This window comes from Cibotium barometz, chromosome 32 (genome assembly GCF_041138505.1).
Source record: "Cibotium barometz isolate CiBa-2024 chromosome 32, ASM4113850v1, whole genome shotgun sequence".
Classification (NCBI taxonomy): Eukaryota; Viridiplantae; Streptophyta; class Polypodiopsida; order Cyatheales; family Cibotiaceae; genus Cibotium; species Cibotium barometz.
Window position 1 is genome coordinate 37,570,016 of NC_141077.1, and position 27,322 is coordinate 37,597,337.

At 49.4% G+C, this 27,322-nt stretch overlaps 1 protein-coding gene across 3 annotated transcripts in view; it reads left to right on the forward strand.

Moving 5' to 3' along the window:
* LOC147620153 (Zn-dependent exopeptidases superfamily protein) overlaps nucleotides 1–27,322 on the forward strand; it is a 324,985-nt gene that overhangs the window by 228,845 nt on the left and 68,818 nt on the right. For all 3 annotated transcript variants that reach the window (XR_015261749.1, XM_086772348.1, XM_086772350.1), the window contains exon 14: nucleotides 17,842–17,960. Coding sequence is in view for 2 of the 3 variants with exons in the window: in XM_086772348.1 (XP_086628474.1) it covers nucleotides 17,842–17,960 (119 nt within the window). In the remaining variant the exon portion in view is untranslated. The remainder of the gene's footprint in view (nucleotides 1–17,841; nucleotides 17,961–27,322) is intronic.

Consider the following 27,322-nt stretch of genomic DNA (forward strand, 5'->3'; position numbering starts at 1 on the left):
AGCCTCCTTCTTCTTAGCGCAATATTATGACGAGGATCAGGACCATCACAAGATCTCCATATCTCTCTGATCTCAAGGGAAATGTCAGCATCAAGATAAAGAGAGTCAGGGATACAGACACGGGGAGAGGCCAAGCGAGCCCCAGGCAGACACAAAACGATGGGGCAATGATCGGATTTGGTGGTGCCAGGCATAATAGCAATGGTGCCTCCTTTGTCCAAGGACCAATCATCCACATAAAACCTGTCCAGACATGCAAAGATGCTGTCATCCCCGCTCCTGCGGTTAAGCCAAGAGAAAGATAAGGAATTTGGCCTTCGCTTGAAATCATCCTCAATCCAGCAATCCCTGCCAAAAAAGGAAAGCGTGAACCTCTCCCATGAGGTTCGCTCCAAAGGGTGTAAACCCCCTTCGCGTCCACCCTTCTTGTCAGAAGGTTGCTCAACCATATTAAAATCTCCTCCCACTATCCAATGATCAACCTGGGGAATGACATTTGTAATGGTGTCCCAAAAGGCCACCCTTTCACCTCTCACGTTAGGTGCATAGATATTCAAGATTCCCAATTTCTGACCCTCATGTATGATCAAGATCCACTGTGCTCTAGCAGGGATGATAACACCGTGCCCAATAACATGAGGTATAATAGATGCTGCCACTGAAATACAAACACCCCCTCTAGTCCCAACTGTTGAGGACCAGAAGGTGTGGCCAGAAAGCATCTTACCAGTTTTTCCACACTGAGATCTATCCAATCATAGACCCTCCTGTAACAGCAGGGTGAAGCTGGTCCTTCAGAAGGCGCTTCCTACCACGGGTGGGAAGCCCTCCAAGGCCCTGAACATTCCATGAGACGATTCTCATGGAAGAGAAGAGGGTTTGACCCCCGATCTAAGAAGACGATGGGCAGCTTGAGGACGCCTCTCATAATGCTGGAGGACGGGAAAACCCACGGGGCAAAGTCCACTGACATACAATGACAATGAGGCTACATGGCAAGTGCTCAACTCAAAAGGTGCTCCCCTTATAGTCCACCTCAGCCTTGACCTCGTCCGGGATGCACTCCACCTCCCTCGCCTCAAGCAGCCATAGCAAAGTCATGCACCATGTGCGCAATGCCTTCCAAGGTCCCACCACCAAAGATGGCGTGGAGTGGAATAACATCACACAACAAGAATTAGTGATGCCAGCCTGTGTCCTCTCCTTCCTCCTCACAATACGCTGGGCCAATTGCTCTTTCACAGGTGCAACCTCTCCACCCTTTCCCGCGTCCATCAAGGTGTGCTCATCAACTGGACCAAATACCTCCACAAGGGACTCCACGATGTCTGCTCCAGCCCACAGTGCAAGTTGGCCGCCTCATCACTCCTCACCAAGGCCCTCTACCATGCAGCCAATTGGGAGGAGCTTCCCCCACCTGTCGGCTAGGGCAATACCACCATCCCTCCCATGATCTCTAAGCCACAAGGTTCAACTACCACGCCCCCTCCAAGCGCCATCATTTTGATCTTTAGGAGGAGGAGGAGGCATGCCGTAAATCAGGTGCCGACAAATCGTTGAACTTCCTACTTCCTTGAAGAGACCCTACTCCAATTGACACCCAACCCCAGTGGCCAAATTCTCCCCTCTCCCTCACCAACTCGCCCTGACGAAGGGTTGTCGACCTCTCAGAGATAGCTCGCCACACCCGGCGGTCTGAAGGACGGGAAGGAACCAAGGGAGGTGGCGCCTGAGAAGCACGCTTACGAGGCCTCCTACGACCTCGAGCCCGAGGACAATCTCGAGCAAGGTGACCTTGTTGGTGACAAACCCGGCACTCATCGGGTTTACTTGCAATCTCCATACGTTGCTTCAAAGGGCCACAAGGGCCCGGAAGCAAAACATAGTCCTCAAGGAGCTCAATGTTACGGGCAAGAACCATGACCCTGGGGACAGCATCCGCCGAGGCAGTGACCACCTGAGCAGAAGATGTCGTCAAGGCGTGAAGTGGCGGCACTTGAAGAACAAGCCCAAAGGTAGACTCGATGGCCTCTAACATAGGCCAATATGCGCGAGGAAGACCTCGGAATCTGAGAGTAATTGGGAAACGGTTCCGGTCTTCCTCAACAGGGTCAAAATAGCGGGAGTAGGGAAGAAAGAATATCTTCCTCGGGCCCAATGGCAAAGGGTTGCCCTTCAAAACCTCTGAGGTTGCGTCCTCAGAATCAAAATCCACTTGGAAGATACCTCTTCCAAGCAACCTGACATCTCGAAAGTGTAGAGCGAGGTCGGAGGGCAGAGCCGCCAGGACCCAATCCCGAGCCTGGAGACGGGACGGGTGAGATCCAATGGTTCGCCCGGCCGAGGAGAATGATTAGCCATGATGCTAATCGAAGAAAAAGGCCGACTTGAACCCGGATGACTATTGGCACGCAAGAGCTTAGCGGTCGACACTTGGTTGGTTGTTGGAGGTCGGCCAGCAGGTTGTCCGAGATGCAGCCACCCCTCGGAGTCTTAGCGACATTGTCTTTGGGATTGACCGAAGGCTCAGCAGGTTTGGCGGTGGATCCTCCGCATCTTCACTATGGACAGGGCCTCGAACCGAATCATTACTTGGGGCATAGTCACTTGGGCCATAGAGGCTAGGGTAGTCAGGGCTTATGAGGAGGATGGTGGAGGGCTAGCTCTTCAGGTCTCTGACCACTGCATTTCAGTAGTACCAATCATTGCCCCACCTACAGACCACTGGCGACTAGGCTCCTGCCAGAGTTGAGAGATTTGCAGCAACATTGCAGCCTAGCATATATGGTGGGCTCGATGCAACAAAGCCATTGAGGACACCCACACTCCGCTAGCAGAGTCTATTAGGAGCATTTGGCTCGATATCATACATACCCTCCGCAGTCAGTGGGGGAAGTTGCAAGGTGGATCCGACCACATGTGGAAGCGGCTGGAAGCTTTCTTGAGGCTTTGGCGGCTGGCCCGTTTCTCACTGATAGAGGTGGTGACACTACTCGGCATTACAAACTACCGGTGTAGTTGTTTCCCCCCCTCCCCCTGTATGAGGTAGCCTTCTCCTCAGAGCGGCCAGCCGGAAGACAAGTGTCTCTTTCCTCTCCTTGATCCCCGCCCTGTACATGAGGCGAGTTTGTATATAGCCCTTCAAGTTGGTTTTTTAGCCCTTCATGGCTGTTTTTTCAGTATAACTAATATTAGGATCTTTTTCCTTTAAAAAAAAGTTATAGTTTCGATGTGCCTTCATTAATGAAGTGTGGGTTGTCCAAATTGTTCATGTGAATCACACGGTGTTCACAGGGAAACATGTATAATATCACCTGAGTTCAACAAGAGACATGTTTTGCATTAGGCCATTTACACTTTTACATTTAAGAGGAGGTGTCCTAAGTATTAGCTACCATTAGTACCCTACGCATGCAAGTGATATGGCGGTTCTCTGAAGAGTGAGGGCCCCAAGATGTGAGTGGGTATGGGTAGCTCATCCTTGTTCAGCGGACAAGTGGAAAAAATATGTGAAAATAGCATGTGAAAGCATGGGAAGGCACTCCCTTCTTTTCTTCGAGTAAAAAGATCTCTATAAATTAAAAAACATACAGCCATAGCTAAATGTACATGCTCAGAACCCTCCAAAGAATCAAAGTAGACACTCGGGAGGGAGGTTACTTCCATGGTTGGACGCTCTTGAAGGGAACCTAACTCATACAAGGGGGTTTTTAAGGGGTCTTGGCATTAATAGCCATATAGGTGGCTAGTAATGCCAAGTGATTGCGTTGCCTCGATGAGAGAGAGAGAGAGAGAGAGAGAGAGAGAGAGAGAGAGAGAGAGAGAAATGAAATGAAATGTTATATTAACGTCTTCAAAAGGCCATAATGACCTATGAGACCAAAAGTTACATCATGGTGGATCTGATACAATGTCTGGATTAAAAAAAAACCCAGAAAATGAAAAATAAAGATGATACTACTGGCACCTAGAAAATGAAACTGGAAATGGAAGGTAAACAGAAACCCTTATAGGGTGTGAATATAGTGAGGGGGGGGGTATGCTATGGAGGTGAGTGGAATATAGTGAGGGGATACAATATCATGTGGGACGGAGGGGTACACTATGGAGGTGCCTCCATCTCATAATATGTGCCGCATCGGACACTGGCGGATCTCCTCAATATCCTCTGTGGTCAGCACCCTGACTGGGTGTCTCGCATGCCTCGCAAGAATAATCCGAATCCGCCTCTGCAACCTCCGTCTATGCTGGGATGCCCTCCTCCGTAGTCGTGGGCGTCTGGACCACCCAAGCTCAATCGCACGATCAATCAGTGTACCTCTGGTGTGGGCGGTATCCATGTCCTGCTGCTGCTGTGGTCCATCTGGCGCAGTGATGGCTGGACTAAAGAAGTCTGTAATGTGCCTCTGAGTCTGGCTCTCTGTGCGCCTAAGCAGGCTATCTCTATGTCTCCGCAGCTCAAGCAAGAACAATCCCAAACACCTCTGGTCCTGGTACTCTGGAAAGTGGTCCAAAACCCTCTCTGAATAAACAGTGGAAACGACCACGTATCTCATAGTATGCAGTACAATGGCATATATAATGCAGCTCTGTCTCTGGCTCCCCATGGCATACTCGGCATATCCTGGCCTCAGCTGGTATACCTCTATATTTGCCAATCTCAATCTCAAGCTGGTGTGAGGATGTGCGAATCTGACCAATAGCACATCGTACTGCATGAGACAAGTGTACATCCATGTAACTGGGTCTGATCACAAAACCATCTGCTGTGAGCTGAAGAAAATGCTCTCTGTAGAAAGCCATCTTCGTGCCCAGCTCCTCAGTTGGCTGTATCCATGTCCTCCTAATGTCCAGCTGAACTAAATCCTGACGGATGAATCTGGTAATCTCTGTCCGTGTGAGAGTGAGAGAGGGTGCCTCCAGAGAATACTGGAAGGGAGGCAATCTGTCCATGCTAAAACCATGTGCCTGGAACCAAGATGTCATCTGTCCATACCAACAAGCCGTGTCTCCCTGTAAAGCTAACTGTCGGGAGGACTCCAGGGCGAGGCGTGCATATCTGTCTCGGGGGAGATCCCACAAGCCATGTATGTAGGAGACTGATCTCGTAAGAGCCTCAATCACCAGAGGGGCAGCCGCCAGCTTTGCTCGAATAATCTCATGAGGTACCACGGCCTTGGCTCTAATAATCCTAGCAATCATAGATACCAAAGGCCTCTCCATACCTCTCCACCCGCCTGCGCTGTGATGGCCCACTGAAGGTCCCCATATCTGCACTCCATAAAGCATAGCTGATGTCACTAGAGTGTCAAAAAGCCAAAGTTTTGTTCGAGGTTCCTGAAACTGAACCTGCGAACACATCCTCTCCAAACCACCCAGGGCTGCATGTGCTCTAGTCAATCTAGTCTCTGCTGCTCTCCTCATCGAAAACACTGGCCCACTGAATACTACCCCAAGATCTGTACATGCATGTGTATACTCCACAATCTCCTGCCCATATGTAAATGTGGGAGCTGATCGCCTAACCCACTGTGGCGTGGTGTTAAACACCATAACCTTGGTTTTGCCAAGGTTGATAGACAATCCACTATCATGTGCAAACTCATGTAAAGCATCCAGATGACGTTGCATACCCTCAGGGGAGTCAGAGATCAACACAATATCATCAGCATATAACAATAGTGGGATCCATGTACCTGCTAGCTGGGCTCCTCTGTCCCCCAATCTCTCAATGTAGTCAGAAGCCTCATCCACATACATACCAAACAATGAAGGAGATAACGGGCAACCTTGCTTCACTCCTATAGTGGAGTGAACCAAAGTAGAGACCCCCTCTGGGGTGCGTACCTATCCTGCAACTGATCTATATAAAGCCATAATCCCCCATATGAGCTCTGTGGGTACCCCCATCTCCTGTAATCGCCTCATCAATCTGGCTCTGGGCACTGTATCAAGTGCTTTGCGGAAGTCCACAAAGCTACAATAAATCCGTCGCCCATGCGACCTGCCCTCCTCAATAATGGCCCGCAGAGTCAATATGTGGACAAGAGTAGAGAAACCTCTCCTGAACCTTGCCTGTCCCTCTGCTCGAATGCCCTCTCTCTCTGCCCATCTACTCAACTGTTGCTCAAGAATGGATGCATACAATCGTGCTAGTGTGTGACCAATCATAATAGTGCGATAATTCCCTGGCTCCATAGGGTCCCCTGACTTGAAGATAGGCACGATGGTGGACCTACTCCAAGTCTCGGGTAAGCCTTTGCACATAGCACGATTGAACATCACTGCTAGAAGCTCTGCCAGCATGTCTCTCGCATGAATAAAGTGCTCAGCGACCAATCCATCATGATCATATGCTCTCCCAGTCTTCATCCTATCAATGGCCTTCCTTACCATCACTGCGGTAAAGAAAGTGCATGTCTGTGGGCATGGTGCTGGCGGGTCAGGAAAAGGTGTCTGTCCAGGAACTGTATATAGAGATGCTGCATAACTACCCCAGACCTCTGTAGAAGTGATGGCCAAAGCAGGGGAGGACTCATGAAACATACGCCAAGCCTCCCTCGAATCCTGGCTCAAGAACAGCTGGTATAATTCCTGCTCTAGCTGAGCAAGGAAGGCCGCTTCTTCCTTCGCACAAGGCGTCGGAAGGCAATACGTGACTGTCGGTGAGTAGTGACTCCCAAAGCAACCTCCCGCTGTAGTCGGGCTTTGGTCTCTCTGCACTCCTCATCATACCAGCTGTTCTGGGGCATACATCCAGAACGCTGTCTCTGTCCAGGCTGAGTATGTGGATATGCCTCTCTCGCTGCATCCTGTAAAGTCTCTGTCAGTATATGGGTCAGCTCCTCCAAAGGTCTCCCTGGCTCCTCTGTGTACAGACGTCTATTGTGTAGACAGCATCAGTCTCTGAGGTAAAAGTATATCGAGTGTGATCTGCCACTCGTGTCCTCTGAGCTGTGGTAAAGTGAAAAGAGATAGTCAATGTCAACAATGCCATGATCCACTACTACCCCAATGGGCCGAGATCCAACTGTGAAGTCCTCAATGCATGAAACAAAGCTCGGCATAGCCATAACATAATCCACTGTGCTAGCACCATGTCTATGTGGAAAGCAAGTAAATCCAGCTGCTGACGGAAACCTCTGCAAGCCATTAAGTATGGCCAACCCATGTGCAGTCCCCATATCTATCAAATCTCTCCCATACTCTGTGCACTCCACTTCCTGTGAGCGTCTGTCTAATCCCATATCCAGAGTGTCCAGCTCTCTCAGCATCTCCTCCGAGGTATCATAAAAGGCTGTCTGGCGGTTGCCCGTCCGGGCATTAAAGTCCCCTAACAGGATGATTTCTCCATCCCTAGAGAACTCCCATATGTCATCATCTAGCACAGAGAAAGGAGACTGCCTTCTAGGTGCTGCATATGTCGATGTACTAGGAGCAAAATAGCATATGGCAATATACAAGAATCTGCCTGTGTCGGCCCTCAGTCTCACCCACATATATCTGGCCTGATCATCTCTACGAACGATGTGTAGAAGCGGTTGCAGCTCCTCCCTGAAAAGAACTGCCACCCCCCTGATCCTCTAGTACTGTGTACTGATCTCGTCCCTACTCTGCAAGCTGTCTCCCATCTGTATCCTGTCACCTGTGGCATCATCTGACCAGGGGCCTGGTGAGTCTCCGAGTAGAAGACTATATCTCTATCTCTAAAGCTGTCCTCAAAGGCACCTACATCAAGTCTGAGGGATCCATTGCAGTTCCAGGCTGCCAGCTTTAATTTGGTCCCATAGGTCTCGCACCGTCATGTAGAGCGTCGCTCCACGATGACCACCCTCCCTTCTCTATAAAATGCTATCTTTCCCTTTTCTCTTGCTGCCCTAATCTCTGGCATGACTTCCTTCATATGTGCAAGCTGTGAAAGAGTAAGATCATCACCAAGAAAAATGCCTGTATTCTTTAAAGTGGGTTGTCTCTTCAAGAACTCCTTCTTCGCCTCAATAGAGGGGAAGCGAAGTATGAGAGCTCTTTCCTTTGATGTTTCCCCGTTGCCTCCGCTTTTTCTGCCCACTCTCCAGGCTTTTGCGTGTGCCGGACTGTCAATCCCCATCAACACCATAAGCTCTTTCACCTCCTCTTCAACTTTATCCCCGTCTTTAAGACCGGTAATCCTCACATGCAAAGCACGTGTACGTCTTCGTGTTTCCTCTTCCAAAGTCATGTTAATGATTGTAGGTGTAGGGGTTGTTATCTCCTTACCTTTACCCTTCTTGGCGACCTCTATCCACTTCTCCGCTTCATCCATCTTCTTTTGAGTTTTGGTGATGACTTCCACCCATGAGGAAGTCTTTGCTTCGTGTTGCTTCTCTTCTTCCTTAATTGCTCGTACTTGTTCCTTGATAACCTTGAGCTCTTCTATCATGGATGGCTGAATTTCACCTTCTTCAAGTCCACCATTTGCCTTGGCCTCTGCAAGCTCCCTCTGAAGAGCTGAAATTACGCCTTTGAGCGTGTTGACTTCCCGTGAAGGTCTTTGACTTCTGCTATGAGGTCCTCCTCCTCCTCTTTCCACCGCTTACCCTCATTGAATACCATTTGGAGAAAGTTGGCTTTCTCCTTCCACCATCCCTCCATCTCTGCCTTCCATTCCTTCATCTCCTTTTCCACATTTGTTATCCTCTTGTTTGTGACCATAAAGGTCGCCTTCATCGGGTTGTGCAAGGGGAAGCCATGGAAGAAGCGAGAGAGAGAGAGAGTTATGTTGCTGCCTTGGGGGCCTGGGCGGGGGTGGGTGGGGAAAGCGGCGCGCACAGCCTAGCATATAGATACGCTGGCCAGCAAGTTCGAACAGAGAGGCGGCGGCCAGCAGGGCAAGCAGCAGGCAGCGGCGGCGAGAGCGAGCCTAGCATATAGATACGCTGGCCAGCATATTGCCAGCAGAACTGTGCAGCGAACAGGGCAGCAGGCGGCTGGGGGTGGCAGCAAGTTCGAACAGAGAGGCGGCGGCTAGCAGGGCAAGCAGCAGGCGGCGGCGGCGAGAGCGAGCAGGGCGGCGGCAGCAGCAGGCGGGAGGGAAGGCGGCGGACACAAACAGGGCGGCGGCGGCGGAGAGAGAGAGAGAGAGAGAGAGAGAGAGAGAGAGAGAGAGAGAGAGAGGAGAGAGAGAGAGAGAGAGAGAGAGAAATGAAATGAAATGAAATGATATATTAACGTCTTCAAAAGGCCAAAATGACCTATGAGAGAGAGAGAGAGAGAGAGAGAGAGAGAGAGAGAGAGAGAGAGAGAGAGAGAGAGAGAGAGATGGGGGGGCGTAGGCAGGCAGCGGGAGGGGAGAGCGAAGGGCGCAGGGCGAAGCGGGAGGGGTGGGCGCAGCTGGAGGGGGGGGTGGGCGCAGGGCGAAGCGAGAGGGGTGGGCGCAGGGCGGTGGCAGAGAGAGAGAGAGAGAGAGAGAGAGAGAGAGAGAGAGAGAGAGAAATGAAATGAAATGATATATTAACGTCTTCAGAAGGCCAAAATGACCTATGAGACCAAAAAGGTTACAACAATAGGTGGATCTGATACAATGTCTGTGTAAAGAAAGCTAAAAACAACTAAACAACTAACTGATACACGTGATCCACAATCATTACCAACATCATTGCTCAGCTCCTCCGACCAAGGTGGCCAACGATAGATCTTGGCAACTTTGGAGAGCCACGTGCAGCAAGGCCAGCAATGGCACTTTCACTCCACCAATGGAAACCATCAGCCTGATGTGCACGGACACGATCCACATTCTTCTAGAGTATTGCAAACACCTCCACCCTTTTTCCGCACGCCCAAACCCCTGCTTTACCATGGGGACTAATGGACTGATCTATCACCCGTATAGTCACGTGAATCCATTTTGTCCCTACGAAACACGAAACGAACGAAACATGTCAAAATGAGAAACATAACACTCCAAACTGTAATGCCATTTTGGCCAAACTTGCTCTAAAAAAGAAACCTTATACTTTTCCTCTTCTTTCTCTTCCCCTTTACTTTCTTCTCCTTCCCATGTCAATTTTCTTTAAAAACCCATAAAACCGAAAGGATCAAATAGACAAAAATGTTCTTGTGACTATGTATAACAATTCTCAAATTTGACTTCTTTATCAACTTTACTTAATTTCACCCCAATTGTTTAAATTTCTACAAGTATTCCACTAGCTCTTCTATTTCTCCCTTTACCCCAATTTACAAATTCCGATTTCATACTTTTAACCTCAATGGTCAAAACACGGATTTGCCCAAATTCAACTTCGTAGTCAATTTCACCTATTTTCACATCCATTTGTTGAAATTTCTCTAGAAGTGTTCCACTAGCTCATCAACTTATCGCTTACTTCCAATTTATAAATCCCAATTTCATACTTTAGCCTCAATTGCATCTAATTTCACACCCGAATGTTGAAATTTCCTATAATTTCTCACTTTCCCCCAAATTATGAATCCCAATTTCATACTTTCAACCTCAATCGCATCTAAATTCACACCCCATTGTTGAAATTTCATGTGTTTTCCATAAATTCCTACTTTTCTCTGATTTGATTTAACAAGTGTCACTTTGATACCTCTCTGTTACGTCCATAGGGACGAAACAAAACATGTCAAAACAAAAAACGGACTAGATGCCCCGAACCCTGTCTTGCGCCCCTCTGCCTCTGTGGCTGCTTCACCCCCTCCTTCCTCCGCCTCCCTCCCTTCCTCCATCGTTGCGCCCCTCCGCCTCTGTGCCTGCTTCGCCCCCATCCACACTCCGCCTCCCATCCTTCCTCCATCGCCATTCGCCCCTGCCTCTGCCCGCCCTTCTTCGCCCTCCAGTTTGCGCTGTTTCGCCTCCCCTCCTCTCCCCGCCTCCCCTCCTTCCTCTGCCTCTTCCCTCTGCGCAGCCCTGTTGTGCTGCCCTTCCCTGCCCTTCTTCGCCTTTGCATCCAGCCATCTCCCCCTTGCTTCCCTTTCTTTTTTGCTTTTCCCTTTTCCACCCTCCGTTCCTTTCCTCCGCCTCCTTGCCTACCTCTTCCCCTTGGTTCGGATCTTTCTAGGCCGAAAACTGTCCCAAAGTCTCTTCCAAAAATCTGAGAGTAAACGTTGTGAGAGGCCCTATGAGACTGCCAATGTGTTGTTGACGGGGTGCCATCTATTTTTGGCATCTGGATCCTGTGGCCTAGCCACGTTGTATAAACAAAGGGGGCACCTAGAGTCTCCTCCCGATCATGCCAAGTCCAGTCGCCTGGGTCCTAGTGTAGGCGCATGAGAGGTCGGCACTCCCATATCCATAGCCGCTAGAATCTATCCCTAGCCACCTTGTCCGGTGGCGGGTCTATGTGCCACTTCCATGCCTGAAATCCAATCACCCTCACCCTCTGTAGGGTGCATCCATTGAAATCCTCTAACAGAAGCTCGGATCTCTCTAATCTGCCATGGGATCCAGTAGAAAAAGTGAGTAGCCCACTGCCCTCGTTCGCTTCGTGAACTACCACAAGAATATCATGCCTGGTAAACATGCCTAGCTACACTGGGGGAGTTAGGTCTATGATAGGAGTCAACCACTCCTGAGAAATACATGAGTCGATGTTGATGCTGAGCCTTTCTCTACCTCGGATCCCTGTCAAGCCTCGCTCTTGCCCCTACGGGGGGTAACTGCCTCTGTGTGATTCAATTGCCTAGGAACCTAGCAGGTCCTGTACTCAATCCGCCCCATGAAACGTGAGATGGGACCCCCAACATGTGGCCATTGGGTAAACGGATCAAGGGGTTTCAGACCAAAAGTTGCCTAAGCTGCTCCTCTGAGGCTACTGAAGCAATCTGCACAAGGGCCGGCTTGAGGTGATCCCAAGCTCGGAGTAAACTTGCAGCAAATTTGTCCTCCAAAGCTGGACTAAAACCGTGGGCCCGCATCTCTGTGAAGATTCATCTAGTACTTTGTGGCCAAGGGTCTCCTAAACTCGGGGTGCGGGCTGAAATCCGGGCTAGGAGGAAATCCTTCGAAGGCTCACCACCGAGGAGGAGTCCTCTAATAATTAGCTTGCCGAGCAGGGCACGGTTATGAATAGCAGGGTCGATGATGCCAAGTCCCTCTCTACGTCATGGCTGAATAATCACCCTCCATGCCACCTTGGTCTTGGCGGGCCTCCCGGGCTGAAATCCGGGCTAGGAGGAAATCCTTCAAAGGCTCACCACCGAGGAGTCGTCCTCTAATAATTAGCTTGCCCAGCAGGGCACGGTTTTGAATAGCAGGATCGATGATGCCAAGTCCCTCTCTACGTTTTGGCTGAATAATCACCCTCCATGCCACCTTGGTCTTGGTGGGCCTCCCGTCTCGCTGCTGGCCCATAAGAAGTTCCGGATCAACCGCTGTACCTGGCCAATACATGCTCGAGAGGGCCCTACTTGAAGTGATATACCACATGGTGGCAAGAAGAACCTGTGTCCAGAATGCTCCGATCCTGAACAAAGCCTATCTGAGTGTCATGAATCAAATCAGGGAGGAAAGGATGAAGTCGCATGCTGATGGCCTTGGCCAAGATCTTATAGGCGGTCCCTAGAAGAGTGATGGATCTCCATTGCGGGATCTCCAATCTATCACCACCCTCCTTGGGAATCAAGTGTATCAAACCCTCTGGGAGCCTCTCTGGCATGGCACTTGTGAGCATAATTTCATTGAAGGCAGCTCGAAAACCACCTTCTATGAGGTCTCAATGACGAAGAAAGATAGAGATTGGAAGCCCGTCCGCTCCCAGGTTTCCCTTGGGAAGTGCCGTCAATGCCTCCGCCAGCTCCTCAGGAAAAAATGGAGTCAATAAGAACCAAAGAAAGGGGGAAACCACCCCTCTCGTGTGCCACCAATTTCTCTCCCGCGCGTCCATCACCTATGGGGATAATGCGGCAACAGTAAGAAGAGATCGGAATAAATCCGTGGCAATGGCTCTCACATGGGGGGGATCAGAAACAATAGCGTAGCTTGCGAATGCCATCTCTCCTCCTGTGGGGGCTGGCTATCTTGAAGAAATCCCTTGTGACTCTATGGGCGTCCTGGGTCCAAAAGGAAGCTTTGGCATGGCACCTGAACTCGGAGATCGGAATAAATCCGTGGCGATGGCTCTCACATGGGGGGGGATAAGAAACAATAGCGCAGCCTGTGAATGCTGTCTCTCCTCCCGTGGGGGCCAGTTATCTTAAAGAAATCCCTTGTGACTCTGTCGTCATGTTGGGTCGAAAAGGAAGCTCTGGCATGGCACCTAAACTCCACCCTCCTCTCCTCTATGGATCTAATCTCAGTGCGGGCGGTGGCTATCTGATTCTTAGTCCACGGGCTATCTGGGGAACTCTCCTGAAGCCGTTTTGTAAAGAAGCCATACCCTTCCTTAGACTCCTCTCTTGCTTCGGAAATCCCTCCAATCTGCTCTGGGCTACCTCTTGTAAGACACTGTTGATCTCCCCCAGGCCCACATCCACTGTGCATGCAGCAGACCCTGAAATAAAGTCAAGTCCCGCCCATATCTGCTCTATCCTACAAATCTCAGGGTGGTGAATGAGGCTGTCCGGAATCCTAGAGCTCGCATGCCTGTCCTGTCTCTAGGGATCCTCCAAGGACATAATAACCGAGGCTTGATCTGAAAAAGTAGTCCCTGCCAAGATAACGATCATGCCCCCACGGTCGCAAGCCCACACATCAAACATTAAACCTATCTAGTCTCGAGAGGTTGGGGCTGGTGCTCCTCCTATCTAATCGCGAGAAGCTAAGGCTCCCAGGGCTTCGCCCAAACTCTAAAGGATGCCAAGGGTCCTCTCCAGCTCCCCCTTCTCTCGAGAGTAGCTGAGTGATGCCCTCCAGGCCTTGCCTTATGGCAAGTGCCCTGGAGCGGACAGAATTCTGTTTTCCGTCGTCCTTCGTTGCTCGGACCTCTTGGAGAATGGCTTAAGGGCTGCCTTCAACGAGATCATGATCATTGGCCTCATGTCTGAGGGGTGTTCGGAGGGACAAGGAGGGTGGTAGCCGTTTGGAGGTATGACAGTGGTGCCCCATCACCCTACTCCAAAATCCTCTCCAAAGCTATGAGCAGCAAACCTGCAGTCTCAACTTCTAGATCTGATTCATGGCACACGGAAAAGCTTTATCCAGGATAGGAGCATCTCATGACCCGTTTTTGCCAGGAGTATAGGGCAAGGCTGCTTTTGGACTTTGAGAAAGACTACGACAGAGTGGATTGGGCTTTCCTTGAGGAGGGCACCATGTTTTGGATGGACTCCCGACCAGGTGGATCCGGCGAGTCTCAATGCTTTATTATGCCACCCACAATCAGGTCGTCATTTAGGGGGCCAAAGGAGAGAGGTTCCCGATTACCAGATAAGTCCGTTAGGGTTGCTCGGTCGCCCCCTTCCTCTTCCTCTTTGTTTCTGAGATGTTGAGCAGTTTCTTGGCCGCATAGGGGACTGGGTTAAAGGATCTTCGCCCCCCTGTCCGCTCACGTGAGGAACTTCTAGAGTTCAAGTTTGGAGATGATACTATTCCCTACCTCTAGAGCTTGGTATGCAAAGATACACTCCTTGACTAGTTGGGGTTTCAAGAATAGTCCAACTGAGAGCCCCCTTTATGTACCAGAGGATCATGGGATTTTGTGGGTGTGTGTGGATGATATGCTGTTAGTTGGGAATTAGTGAAGTTGAAATTTGAGCATTCAAGGCTGAGTTGCAAGCTTCTTTTGAAATGTCAGATCTTGGTCAGCCTGACTATTACATGGGGATATAGTTTGTATAGATAGATGAGGGCATTATGATGCTTCAATCCAAGTACATACAGAAGCTCCTGCATAAATTTCACTTTCAGGATCGTAAGCGTCACTAGAACTAGGGCTTAAATTGAGCATGTATGATGCAAAAGAGTCTTATAGCTGAGTATGTACAACCAACCAAGCAATTGGCTGTCTCATATACTTGTGCAACACGAGGCCAGATATTCAGTTTGTTGTTTCCCAAGCCAGCAAGTTTATGCACAATCTTGGAACGAAGCAAGGGCAGGCTGTAAAACGTATATTTCGCTATCTTCAGAGCACCTTAGATCTTGGATTATTTATCCCAGGGGGGTAGCCTATAGTTACATGCTTTAGTGCTTCAGGGTGGGCTGGTGATTATGAAACTCGGCAATCCATGAGTGGGAACTGTTTTTTTTTTTTTTTGGGCAAATCATGCATATCTTGGTTAAGCAAAAAGCATGGCAGATTTCACAGCTATGGGAGATTGTGTATGGCTGGGGAGGGTAACTTGACATCTTCGTGAGTGTAGACACCCACTACCATACTTACTGATAGCCATAATGCTATGGCCGTGGCACGACGCATGCACCAAAACTTTTCTTGAGTAAGGGCCTACCGGACTGTGCTCCATAAGATGGCTCTACCTCCTACGGCGTTCAAGGCATAAACATTGAGGAAGCCCACGCAATCCTCTCCAATCATAATGGTAACCCACTGTGCTCGCCTAGAGACAATGACTCTTGAGTCTGTCACTGCTAGTAAAAGCTGCTCACTGACAGAAATACAAACTCCTCCCTGCGTCCGCGAGGGGCTGAAATAGGGGGGACTAAAAAGTGTGACTCTTGCTTGGTAAAATCTCCCCGCAACTAAGGGTACACCCCTCATAAAGGTGGTGCTCCCGGAGGAAAAGAATGTCGATGGGTCCCCCAACTGTAGCTCTATGAAGCTCTCCTCTCAGGACGCCTCGCCTTTGAAAGCATTGAGGCCCCCCTAAATCCGGAATGTTCCATGACGCTATCCGCATATCAATCTCTGTGGGAAGCGAAACTATCAGAACTGCCCTCCACTCAAAGAGCCTTGGGGGTGGGTTTAGATGGGGAATAATCACAATCTGTCCTGTGGCGCCAAGTGGACGCGGATCCTATCCTCATGTGATGCTACTCTGTCCAAGCGTGAGAGTAGGCATACTCTGAACTCCATCGATCACAATGGAGGTATCTTTAAGAAGGGGGGAGGTCGAATGCAGCTGAGATATGCAGGAACACAAAGAGCAACACCTCTAGATTGGAGGCCATCACCTCCTCGTCGTCGTGGTCTCTATGGCTTGACCCTCCAAGCTTCATCCTAGCCAAGGTTCAAAGGTGGGTGAGCACGTCGGTGAGGCAAAGATCGTGAAGATGGTGTGAAAGCTCAACTACGTGTCCCTGGATGGCGGCAGCCACCGACTCCGAGTCCCACTCCATCTCCAGAGCTGCACTCAAAGGAAAAGAGAAGATCATCGTGCCACTCTCTGGCGTAGAAGGTCTGCAGTGATGAAACACCACACATGTCCAAATGGGGGCTACTGTCTACTCAAAAATATTTGTCCCTTCTATCAGAAGACATCGAAAGAAACTGTAATCCATAGGCAGCTCCAAGATCCTAGAGGGCCCACTCGGGGACTTTGGCGGGAGAGCCCTCACCTAGAAAGCGGCAATGGTCATCTCAATCGGCTCAGAGAAACGATGAATCAAGCCGCAAATGGAACTCGCTGGCTGTTTCCGTTCCGGGTCCAGGCCCCATTGTGAGTTGGATCTCCAGAGAGGCTAGAGCCCGCGGCCTCAGCTCCTCCTTCGGGGACCGCTTCGCTGCCAGTTAATTAGAGCTTGGGGCCACCTCAAGCTAGCCCTCACTCAGTTACCCCCGACCTCTGAAGCGGAGAGACTCCGGCAGCCCTTGATTTGGAGAGCTAACTCGCGTCCAGTGTGATCCAGGCGAGTGGGAGTGGGGCAGGACCCCTTCAGCCCGGAGAGCACGACCACCCCATTTTTTCATTACTCGGCGAGCTCCTCAAGGAAATGGTGGCCAGGTTAGCTTGGTTATCTTTTAAAGAAGAGTTTTTTTTAAATATTAGTGTTAATAAATGTGTATCTTTTCCTTTTAAAATAATGACATAAAATTATATGAAGTTACGAATTGAGTGATGCTGCATTCAATGAATTGCATTGAAATTGTTATCTTTAAAGAGTGCAAGCTTTTCTTGGCTTCGACGCTAACTCCGTTCCGTGCTTGTGTAGCCGGGCGGCATCGTTAGTAAAGCCCAGGATTGGCCCAAGGTATCCCTCATTCCATTGGGAGAATAAGGTTCGCTCGAGGGTATTCTCAGCCCTCCAGCTGAGTCCATCTGCTCCATTTGGACCGACATGATTCATACCCTCCATGGTCAGTGGGGGGAAGCTTCAGGGCAGATCAGTTCGCATGGGTAGACAGCGAGCAGCCTTCCTGCGCACATGGCGCACGGGTCCCTTTCTTACTGACCAGTCCAGCGAGATTACTTGGTATTACAGCCCAGCCCAGCCACCTCCCTCCCCCCCCCCACCCCCCCCCCCTCGTATGCGGTTGTTTCAGTCCTAGAGCAGCCTGCTGTGGAGGGAAACACCCCTCCCCAGTTTGTTTTTTGCCTCCTTTGAGGGTTCTGAGCGTGTACATCTAGCCTTGGGGATGCTATTTTTTGAACTACTAGAAAGATCTTTTTGCTGTGAAGAAAAAATCCTTTCCAGACTGATATGTACTCGCGCAGATAATTAGCCAATCTGCTGACATTAACTGTTATATTGCTTCCACTGGGTATAGGCTAGGGGATATGTAATCCAGATTCTTACCCACCTTGGGTGGTGAAGCCCTTCACCACGAGGGTATACGTGCATTCAACTGAGCCACTTTTAGCGAACATAAATTGAAAACTGTGACTGCCATATTTTATGTCGGTGTGGTTGCTTTTGTGTGAATCTTTAGCTTTTTTTTTTTTTTTGTGTCTGTTTGTCTACATAAGTGCAACTCAAGTTGAATCGGACTATGTTGTGTGCAGGTAGGTACCCATTTTGTCGTGGGCAATGGTTTTCTCTCATTCTGTTGGGTCATTTTCATCCTAGCGGCATACTATGTACTGCAAGGTTTCCAAAGTATTCTTGGTCAACAATCACTTTTGTATGTTTCCTTCATTTTATCTTCTGATTATTCTTTTTTCAGCTTGTGCAGATGAAAGTCTTTGACATGAAAAAAAGGTGAGTACTGTGCACAGTCAGTCAGCCTTTTTTCCGTAGATCATGATCATGGCTAAGCATCCTCCCCTGGCCAGGCGAACCATTGATTTTACAGAAGACGAGCTTGTGACCCTGTTCGCCGAGATCGAAAAAGATACCAACACGACCCCCATTGCCAAAATCTCCGGGTCTCCAGGCCTGTGAATCGTGATTGGGTAGCTGTGGCGTTACATGTTGGGGGTAAAGGCCCCCGTATATGGGTATCTTAGCCCATCATATAAAAATGGAATAATAGAAGATAAGGTAGTTTTAGCTACCAGCAAAAAACGGTTGTGTTGTCTCTCCCTCCTACTCTCCTCGTGTGCTCACCGCTTCGAGCGGACTACAACAACTGGTATCAGAGCTATTGTTCATTGCTTTCCTGTTGCCCACGGCTTTCCTACTGCTGTGGAAGCATGCGGGAGTGTTTCTCCTTCTCTGGAGCTTCGAAACAGAGAGAATAGATCTCGTTTTTTGGGCTATAGCAGCAATTTCCAGCCATCTTCTTGCTTCAAAACGCTCAATTTTTGCCCGGGAAGTTTCCTCCTTCCGTTGCCCAGCGTGTCAGAGCTTGCCACTGCCCGTGGGTTGCCTGTGGGAGCTGTATTTTGACATATACTTGGTCGTTTTTACTATTTGGTCTTTGGAAGCAAAAACGAGTTGCTATCTGAAGGGATTCTACTGCTACGAGTACGGGATTCTACTGCTACGAGTACTAGAGGTTGTTGCTTCATGGTTTCATGCTATTTGAGCTTCTTTCATTCATTTGGAAGCTATTTTGAAGTGGGAGAACTTTTGCAAGAAATCAGATTCGGATGCCTATTGAGCAAGGATTTGCTTCAGCTCTGATACCACAACTGGTATCAGAGTGCAAACAGTCACTTTCAAGAGAGTATATCTCTCAAACTGTGAGGATTCAGAATCTGAGTTGAACATAGAAGTTGTAGACCATTTCAAGGACTAAAACTTTGCTTTTGAAAGTTTTCTGATCTGGATTATCTGTCAAAAGTTGTCAGATCTGCAAAACAGCAAAAAGTTGCAGTTTGCAGCCTGCGAAGCCTGCTTCTGGCCTAAATATCTTTCCGACTGTAAAGAATTCAGTCTAGGTCTGAACTGGATAGTTTGCGACCATTAAACAGGCTACAAGTTTACTTTTGACAGTTGGTTCATCTGGATTATGCATCACAAGTTATAAGGTCTGCAAGACAGCAAAAAGTTGCAGCCTGCACAATGTTTTAGCTACAGTTTGGATGTCGTATGCCATGATGGGTCAATGCAATCGTATGCAAGGATTATGCACTTGTTGCTGAAGGTTTTGGCACTGGTTTAAGTGCGGGATAGAGTGTTTTTCGTTAGCAAATCAGCTTCCAGCTGCCTACATCAACACTTTCTCGAGCACCCTGCATTCATATTATACAATCGACCCCGTGGCCCTTTCATTTCCTCGTCACAGAGCTCCGCTCTCTCATCCTAGTGAGCGGTTTGCATACTTTTCTTGCAGGTGTAGGTACATCAGTTTTGGTAGTTGGATACATGCCAGTGGATGTCAGCACACATGCCTGCTTGATGTGACAGTACACAGTGGTTTATGCATCTGTCTGTGACACTTGGATAGTGATTTTGGCATACAGTTTGAGGTGGATACTGAGGTTTTGCAGGGGAAACTTTGCCCAATTTTTCAAAATCTGTGATCTTTGCCATTGGTGTTGTACATCATGTCTTCGTCGCATTCAGAGCGCGAATTGTACAACATCAAGAAGTTCGATGGTACGAACTTCTCGCTCTGGAAAGAGCAGATTCAGGATGTGCTCATTCAGAAGAAGCAGTTGAAGCCCTTGAAGGGGATAACTGCTAAGCCTGCAGATATGGATGCAGAGGATTGGAATGAGTTGGATGCCTTAGCAAAGTCTACTGCCAGACTTCATCTTGTTGAGTCAGTGTACTTTACAGTGGTGAATGAGAAGACTACGCATGAACTGTGGATGAAGCTATGTGCCACATATGAGAAAGAGACTGCCTCCAACAAAGTCTATCTCATGAAACGGTTATTTGAGCTGCAGATGAAAGAGGGTGGATCCATTGCATCGCACCTGAACGAATTCAATATCATCTATAGTCAGCTTCAAGCACAGAAGCTGAATTTTGATGTGGAGATGAAGGTGATATTTCTCTTATGTTCATTGCCATCATCATGGGATACTTTCCGCACTGCTATCAGTAACTGTGCACCTGGTGGAGTACTGAACATCAGAAAGAAGTCTGTAGATCATGGCAAGCAAGATGCAGCTCTCAATGTTGACCGTGGTAGATGGCAGTTCGGGGGGAAGTCTACAGAAAGAGGCAGGTCACGCAGTCGCAAGGATATTGAGTGCCATCATTGTGGCAAGAAGGGGCACATCAAGCGTGACTGTTATGCATGGAAAAGAGAGCAAAAAGAGAAGAAAAAGGATGCAAAGAAGAATGACGACGGACCAAAAGATGATGACAAGAAAGGGAAAGCAAAGATTGAGGAAATCAATGCAGTCACCATTGATAGTAGAGACACTGAGATACTTTTCATGTCATGCCTACCTGCAGAAGCGCTTACTACATCCGATAATGGATATTCTCAGGATTGGATTCTAGATTCAGGTGCTTCATTTCATGTCACTCCCCATAGGGATTGGTTCTCATTTGCAAATGGTTCGTCATTTACTCTGAAGAATGTACGTCATGTACCCAAGCTGACTAAGAGTCTTATATCGGCTGGTCAGTTGGATGATAGTGGTTATCATACTATCTTTGGATCTCAGAGTTGGAAGATTCAGAAGGGCTCTATGGTTTTGGCTAGAGGTGCCAAATGTGGGACGCTGTATCCCTTGCATGTATCAGGTGTTTCTGATATTGTTGTTGCTATAACCGAGCAGCCAAGCACTTCTTTGTGGCATTGCCGGTTGGGCCATATGAGCCAGAATGGAATGAAAAGCTTATGCCGTTTGGGTTATGTGCCGAGTTTGAGCTTTTCTGATTTTGAATTTTGTGAACATTGTGTGTATGGCAAGCAGTCTAAATCAGCCCACAAGCGGCAGGCTAAGAATGAGCTTGACAAGTTGGATTTGGTTCATTGAGATGTATGTGGTCCTATGCCTACTCGATCATTAGGAGGGGCTGAATATTTTGTCACATTCATTGACGATGCAACCAGGAAAGTTTGGGCTTATCCTATGGCTCGTAAGAGTGATGCATTCAATGTGTTTCAGAAATGGTTGGCTTTGGTTGAGAATCAGTCAGATGGAAAGCTTAAATGCTTGCGGACTGATAATGGCGGAGAATGTCTCTGATGAGTTTCGACATTTCTGTGACACACGTGGCATAAAGAGGGAGCTTACCACTCCTCGTACTCCAGCTCAGAATGGAGTTGCAGAGAGAATGAACCGGACTATTCAGGAGAGGATGCAGTGTATGCTTTCTCATGCTAGCTTGTCATATGGATTTTGGGCTGAGGCATTGAAGACTACAGCGCATGTGATTAACAAATCACCGAATAAGAATTTGGATCATAGCGTTCCTGAAGAGGCCTGGAGTGGCAAGAAGCCCTCTTACAATCACTTGCGCATATTGGGTGTGAGGCATTTGCACATGTGCCAAAAGAGCTTCGGAAGAAGCTAGATCCGAAATCTAAGAAATGCATTTTTTGGGTTATGGTGAAAGTGGAGAGATGGGATATCGTCTCTGGGATCCAGAAGGCAAGAAGATCATACGCAGCCATGATGTGGTCTTCAATGAGAAGAAGATGCATAAGACACCCATCAAACATGTGGAAATGCGCAGAGTCACCTTTCAGGATGTTAATCCGCTCGCACATGATGGTAGAAGGCAAGTTGTTCATGCACCAAATGTGGATCAAATGGTACAGCCAGGTACTCCCAGTGGTTCACAACAAAGGGCAGATGATAGTTCATCAATTGGTGGACGTGATTAGCAGGATATGGCTGATATGCATGATGGACAACAAGTTGACATGCCTTTGAGACGGTCAACGAGAATCTCTAGACTGCCAGATAGATTTGTGCCAGGCGCAGACTATGTTATGTTGACTGACTGCGGAGAACCGTCATGCTACAAAGAGGCTATGCTTCGTGATGACAAGCGCAAGTGGAAGCTTGCTATGCATTCAGAGATAGATTCACTCAGAAAGAATGATACGTGGGATCTTGTTTCTTTGCCTAGAGAGAAGCATGCGCTTCCATGCAAGTGGGTGTTCAAGATGAAAGTCATAGGTGATGCAGTGCCTAAGTATAAGGCGCGGTTAGTTGCCAAGGGATTCAAGGAGGAAAAGGGTGTGGACTTTGATGAGATCTTCTCGCCAGTCGTGAAGATGACTACACTCAGATGTGTGCTTGGCTTGGTAACTAAAGATGACATGGAGTTAAAGCAGATGGATGTCGAGAGTGCGTTTCTTCATGGTGACTTGCATGAGGACATCTACATGCAGCAGCCTGAGGGCTTTGTGGAAAAAGGCAGAGAGAAGTTGGTATGCAAGCTTAAGAAGAGCCTATATGGTCTTAAGCAGGCACCCAGGGAATGGTATCACAAGTTTGATGCATTCATGAGATCTCAACATTTTAGGCGGAGTGAGTCAGCTCACTGTCTTTACACCAAGAAGGCCACAGATGGCAGCCTGGTTATACTCATTCTATATGTGGATGATATGCTACTTGCTAGCAGGAATAGCTATGAGCTAGATGGTATTCGGGCCAAGTTGCATGACATTTGACATGAAGGACTTGGGAGATGCAAGACACATTTTGGGCATGCGCATTACGCATGACAGAAAGCAAGGACTCTTATGGTTATCCCAGAAAGAGTATGTCGGCAAAGTGCTTGAGCATTTCAATATGGCAGGGGGGAAGGCATTGAGCACTCCTCTTCCTCCATATGTGAAACTCAGCCAGAAAGATTGTCCGAAGTCAGATGGTGAGAAGGCCGAGATGGCTAAGGTTCCTTATGCATCAGCAGTTGGCAGTTTGATGTATGCTATGATAGCTACGAGGCCCGACATTGCATTTGTAGTGGGAGTTGTTAGCAGGTACATGGCAAATCCAGGCAAGAAGCATTGGGAGGCAGTGAAGGGTTTGATGCGTTACTTGCGAGGTACGCAAGAGATGTGCATATGCTTTGGTAGACGAGATGCATGTGTACGGGGCTACAGAGATGCAGATTATGCAGGTCACCCTGACACGAGGAGGTCTACTTCTGGCTATGTGTTTACCTTTGCTGGAGGTGTAGTGTCATGGATGTCACGTGCACAGAAGTGTGTTTCACTCTCTACCACAGAGGCTGAGTATATTGCAGCCACCACAGAGGCATGCAACGAAGCCATTTGGCTTAGTCGGCTAGTGGGAGATTTGGGAGTTATAGTTGATACTCCTGTGTTACATAGTGACAGTATGAGTGCTATACAGTTGGCACGAAATCCGGTCTTTCATGCAAAGACCAAGCACATAGAGGTCAAGTATCATTTCGTGAGAGAGGTACTTGAGGACAAGCGGCTTGAGCTTATCAAGGTGCATACGGATGATAATCCTGCAGACCTTTTGACGAAGGGTCTAGCATCTGAGAGATTTGCATGTCTCAGAGAGATGATGGGCATTGGGTGAGCACTATGCTTTTTTTTTTTTTTCCCCGAGAAAAGATCCTTTCATTAGTTATATAAACAACGCCCGTAGGGCTACAAAAGATCGCTCCTGTTCATAAGAGAGACAGAGCAGTGAGTACAGCATGGCAGCCCGGGAGACTCTCCCTAGGTGCTGCAGAATACAAGCATCAGTACAAAGGACTGAGAGGCTAAATCATACAATAGGGGGGGGGGGAGAGCCAAACCGGTGGCCTGTAGTGCCAACGGGGGGATCCCGTGTGTAAGGTGTAGAAGGGGCCACAGCGCCAAGTGGTGTGAAATGCCTGGCGCCGTAAGATCGCCTCGTCCGAGTCACCCCGGATGCGGTCGTACTGTCCTCGCAGGGTGTGGATCAACTCCTGCCAAATCCCCTGTACTGTCTCTGCTGGTGGCTCCAATCTCCCCTCAAAGGCCGTAAAGCAACGGGCCCTCCAGGTGAACCAGATGGTGAGGCTACTGAGGAGCTCGCATCGTAAATCCCTCTCCTGTGTCCAGCTGGCGGACGAGAAATCCGGTGCCGGAACCAGGCGAGGCTGGCCCCTAATAAATCTAATGGCCTGACTGCCCTGCTCCATCTCATAGCCCGTAGCAGGCCCTGACGAAGTCGACCAAGCAGCGGCACCCCACGTAAACATACCCTCTGGAGAGAGGGGAGCCAGAATACGCAGCATCCGCAGCCAAATCTGCTGCGCCTGAGGGCAATCCCAAAAGCAATGTCTCTGTGTCTCCAGAGGGTGGCCGCATCGGACGCAGGCCGCCGGAAGACCGCTATAAACAAGCCAAGTGCCAACTGCTGAGCCCCTGTGGGCGACCAGCCACTGAAAAGTCGAGATCCTGCGGGCCTGTCGACTAGCCCAGAGCCGAGCCCAAAAATCCTCCAGGAACTCCTGTGAAAGTCCCTGTAGCCGCCAATGCCCCGCTGCCGCTGGAGAGACCGTCCTCCTCGCCGTCAAAATATGCCGTCCCAGCCGAACAGTATACTGGAAAAAGGTAATCTCTGTGGCCTCAAGGGATGCATAAGGATCATGCCACTCGTACTCCCCGGGGTCCCACTATAGCCGGGCCAAGGGGCGCGCTGCATATGCCCATATGCGCCAATCCGGGAGTACATCAGCAGGGTCGGGGTCAATATGCCACTTCCGAGAAGCGGCGGCCACTACCCGAATCCTCTGAAAAGTGCACTCTGCAACCAAAGGCGACTCCACCTCCACTCGCTGGAGTCTGCCCTCATCCTGAATCTCATAGTAGAGGCAACTGCCATCCTCAGTGCAAGCTCTGACCGGAATCAGGATCTCCAACTGAGTAAAGGCTCCCATCCACCGTGGGGCCACTGGCTCGAGAGGCGTGAACCACTCCTCTGTGAGTGCCTCCTGGATATCATCCCTCATAATCAACCCCCCTCTGAAGTGACTCAGCCTCTCCACCTGAATCTCCTCTGGGAGATTGCAGAAGGCCTGCCAGTCTCCAAAGCTACGAGCTGGGCCTGCCGCTAAAGGCCCCCAAGCTAGACGAGGCCGAGAACCCAGCATATGACCCTGCTCTGTGCGAACCGCAGGGCTCCAGATGAGCGGTTGTCTGGCCCGCTCCTCAACACAAGAAGGAGGTCGCTGAGAGAGCCCCGGTCTCAGCAGCTCCCAAGCTCTTAGGATACTCAAAGCAAATCTGTCCTCCCATCCTCTACTGAGGCCTGTCCTCCTCATCTCTATGAAGATCCAGCGAATCTCTGGTGCCCAAGTGCCCCCTGCTGGGGGCGCCCGAGCCTGCAGCCGCTGCAAGAGGAGCTCTTTCCAAGGCTGAGCGCCTAGAAGCAACCCCCGAACAATAAGCTTCCCCAATAAGGCTCTACTCTGATCGACCGGATCTATAATGCCCAAACCTCACTGAGCCAGCGGAAGTGTAATAACTGCCCATGCAACCTTTGCCCGAGCTGGCTGACCGTCCCGCCCAGACCACAAAAAGTTCCTGATCAGCCTCTGTACCTGGCTGATGCAAGAGCTCGAGAAGATCCAGCAAGACGTAATGTACCACATGGTCACTAACAGCACCTGATTTGCCACCACCACCCTCCCGGCCAAGGATAGTCGAGCTGTACTCCAATACAAAAGCTTCTTCCGAATGCTCAGAAGAAGCGGGGCAATCTGCTGCTCAGGTGACAAATCCAGGCCAATCTGGCATCCCAAATACCGCACTGCTGTGCCTGGAGGGATCCATCTAAAACCGGGGTCCGGGCTCCATGCCGGAGTAGGAGCACTACTGATCCAAAAGGCCACTGTCTTGCGCCAATTGATCAATGCTCCCGAGGCTGCACTAAAAACCTGGAGCGACTGCTCTGCCCGAAGAAGATTGGCCTCTTGGCCATGCAAAAATAAGCCCGTGTCGTCTGCAAACTCAGCATCAAGCAGGTCCTGCCCCCGGACTGGGAGCTGGAGTCCTCTCAAGCCAACCTCCTCTGCTGTCAAATACATGCTCATAGCCTCCGCAAAGAAGAGAAAAAGAAAAGGAGCAAGGGGACACCCCTGACGGACTGATCTGGTCAACTCAAAACTCGGCCCCCGTCCTCCTGCAATCAACACCTGGCTGCGAGCTGTGGAATACAGAGCCGCCACCCCTCTGATCCATCCTGGCTCAAAGCCCACGCGAAGCATAGTGCCCTCTAAGAAACCCCAATCAACTCTATCGTATGCCTTCTCAAAATCGAGAAGCATCACGACCAAGTCCTCGCCAAGAAATCTAGCTCGGGCCGTCGCCTCCCAGAAAGTGAAGATGTTGTCAAGGATACTGCGCTCCTTGACAAATCCTGTCTGAGTAGCTTCTGTCTGCAAGCATCTCTGTCCTCAGTGGCTGACTCCGCTGAAAGCAGGTCTCTATAAAATGCAGTGGCAATGGCTCTGATCTCCCCAGGCTCAGTAGCTACTGAACCATCCGGTCTACCAAGCTGACGGACTCCTGCCCGAGCATGGCGGTAGTCATCTCTCATGTCCATCCTCCTAGTGAGAATGCTGGGACACAGGATCATGCATCACCCACAGAATGTATTGCAGAATGATGATGTATTGGGTTAAGTGAGGAGGTTGCTCGTCATCTTCACAGAATGATGATGAGGCAGGCTAGAATGACTTTGTTGAGTCCTCCTTGTTCAGGTTGGACAATATGCATGATGTACATTGCATGGGGGATCATGAAGATGGACATGTTGCCCTCTCATGAGGTTTTATAGGATATACATCATGATGTATCTGGTCACGATGCCTTGGAAGGCGCTCATGTATTGCACACGTATGCAGAGACTGTGGATAGTGATTACCCCCTCCATCAGCATTATGAGAGGTGGGCCTAGACTCCAGCTAAGCATTTAGTTAGGTCCGGGGTCAAAACACATCTTTTTAACATAAGGGTTTTTTGTCATGGAATGTGCAGGGCCTTTGGGGGCTTCTCACTTGCTGTAGGAAGCACCTTGTGAAGGACCAGCTCCATCATGCTGTTAGAGGTGGAACTATGGATGTGCTTTTGTTGCATGAGCACGAATTGGATAGGCATCAATGTGGTGAAATTGGTAAGATTCTTTCTAGGCCCTAGCTACACTTATTGGTGGTGGGAGATGGGACCGAAGG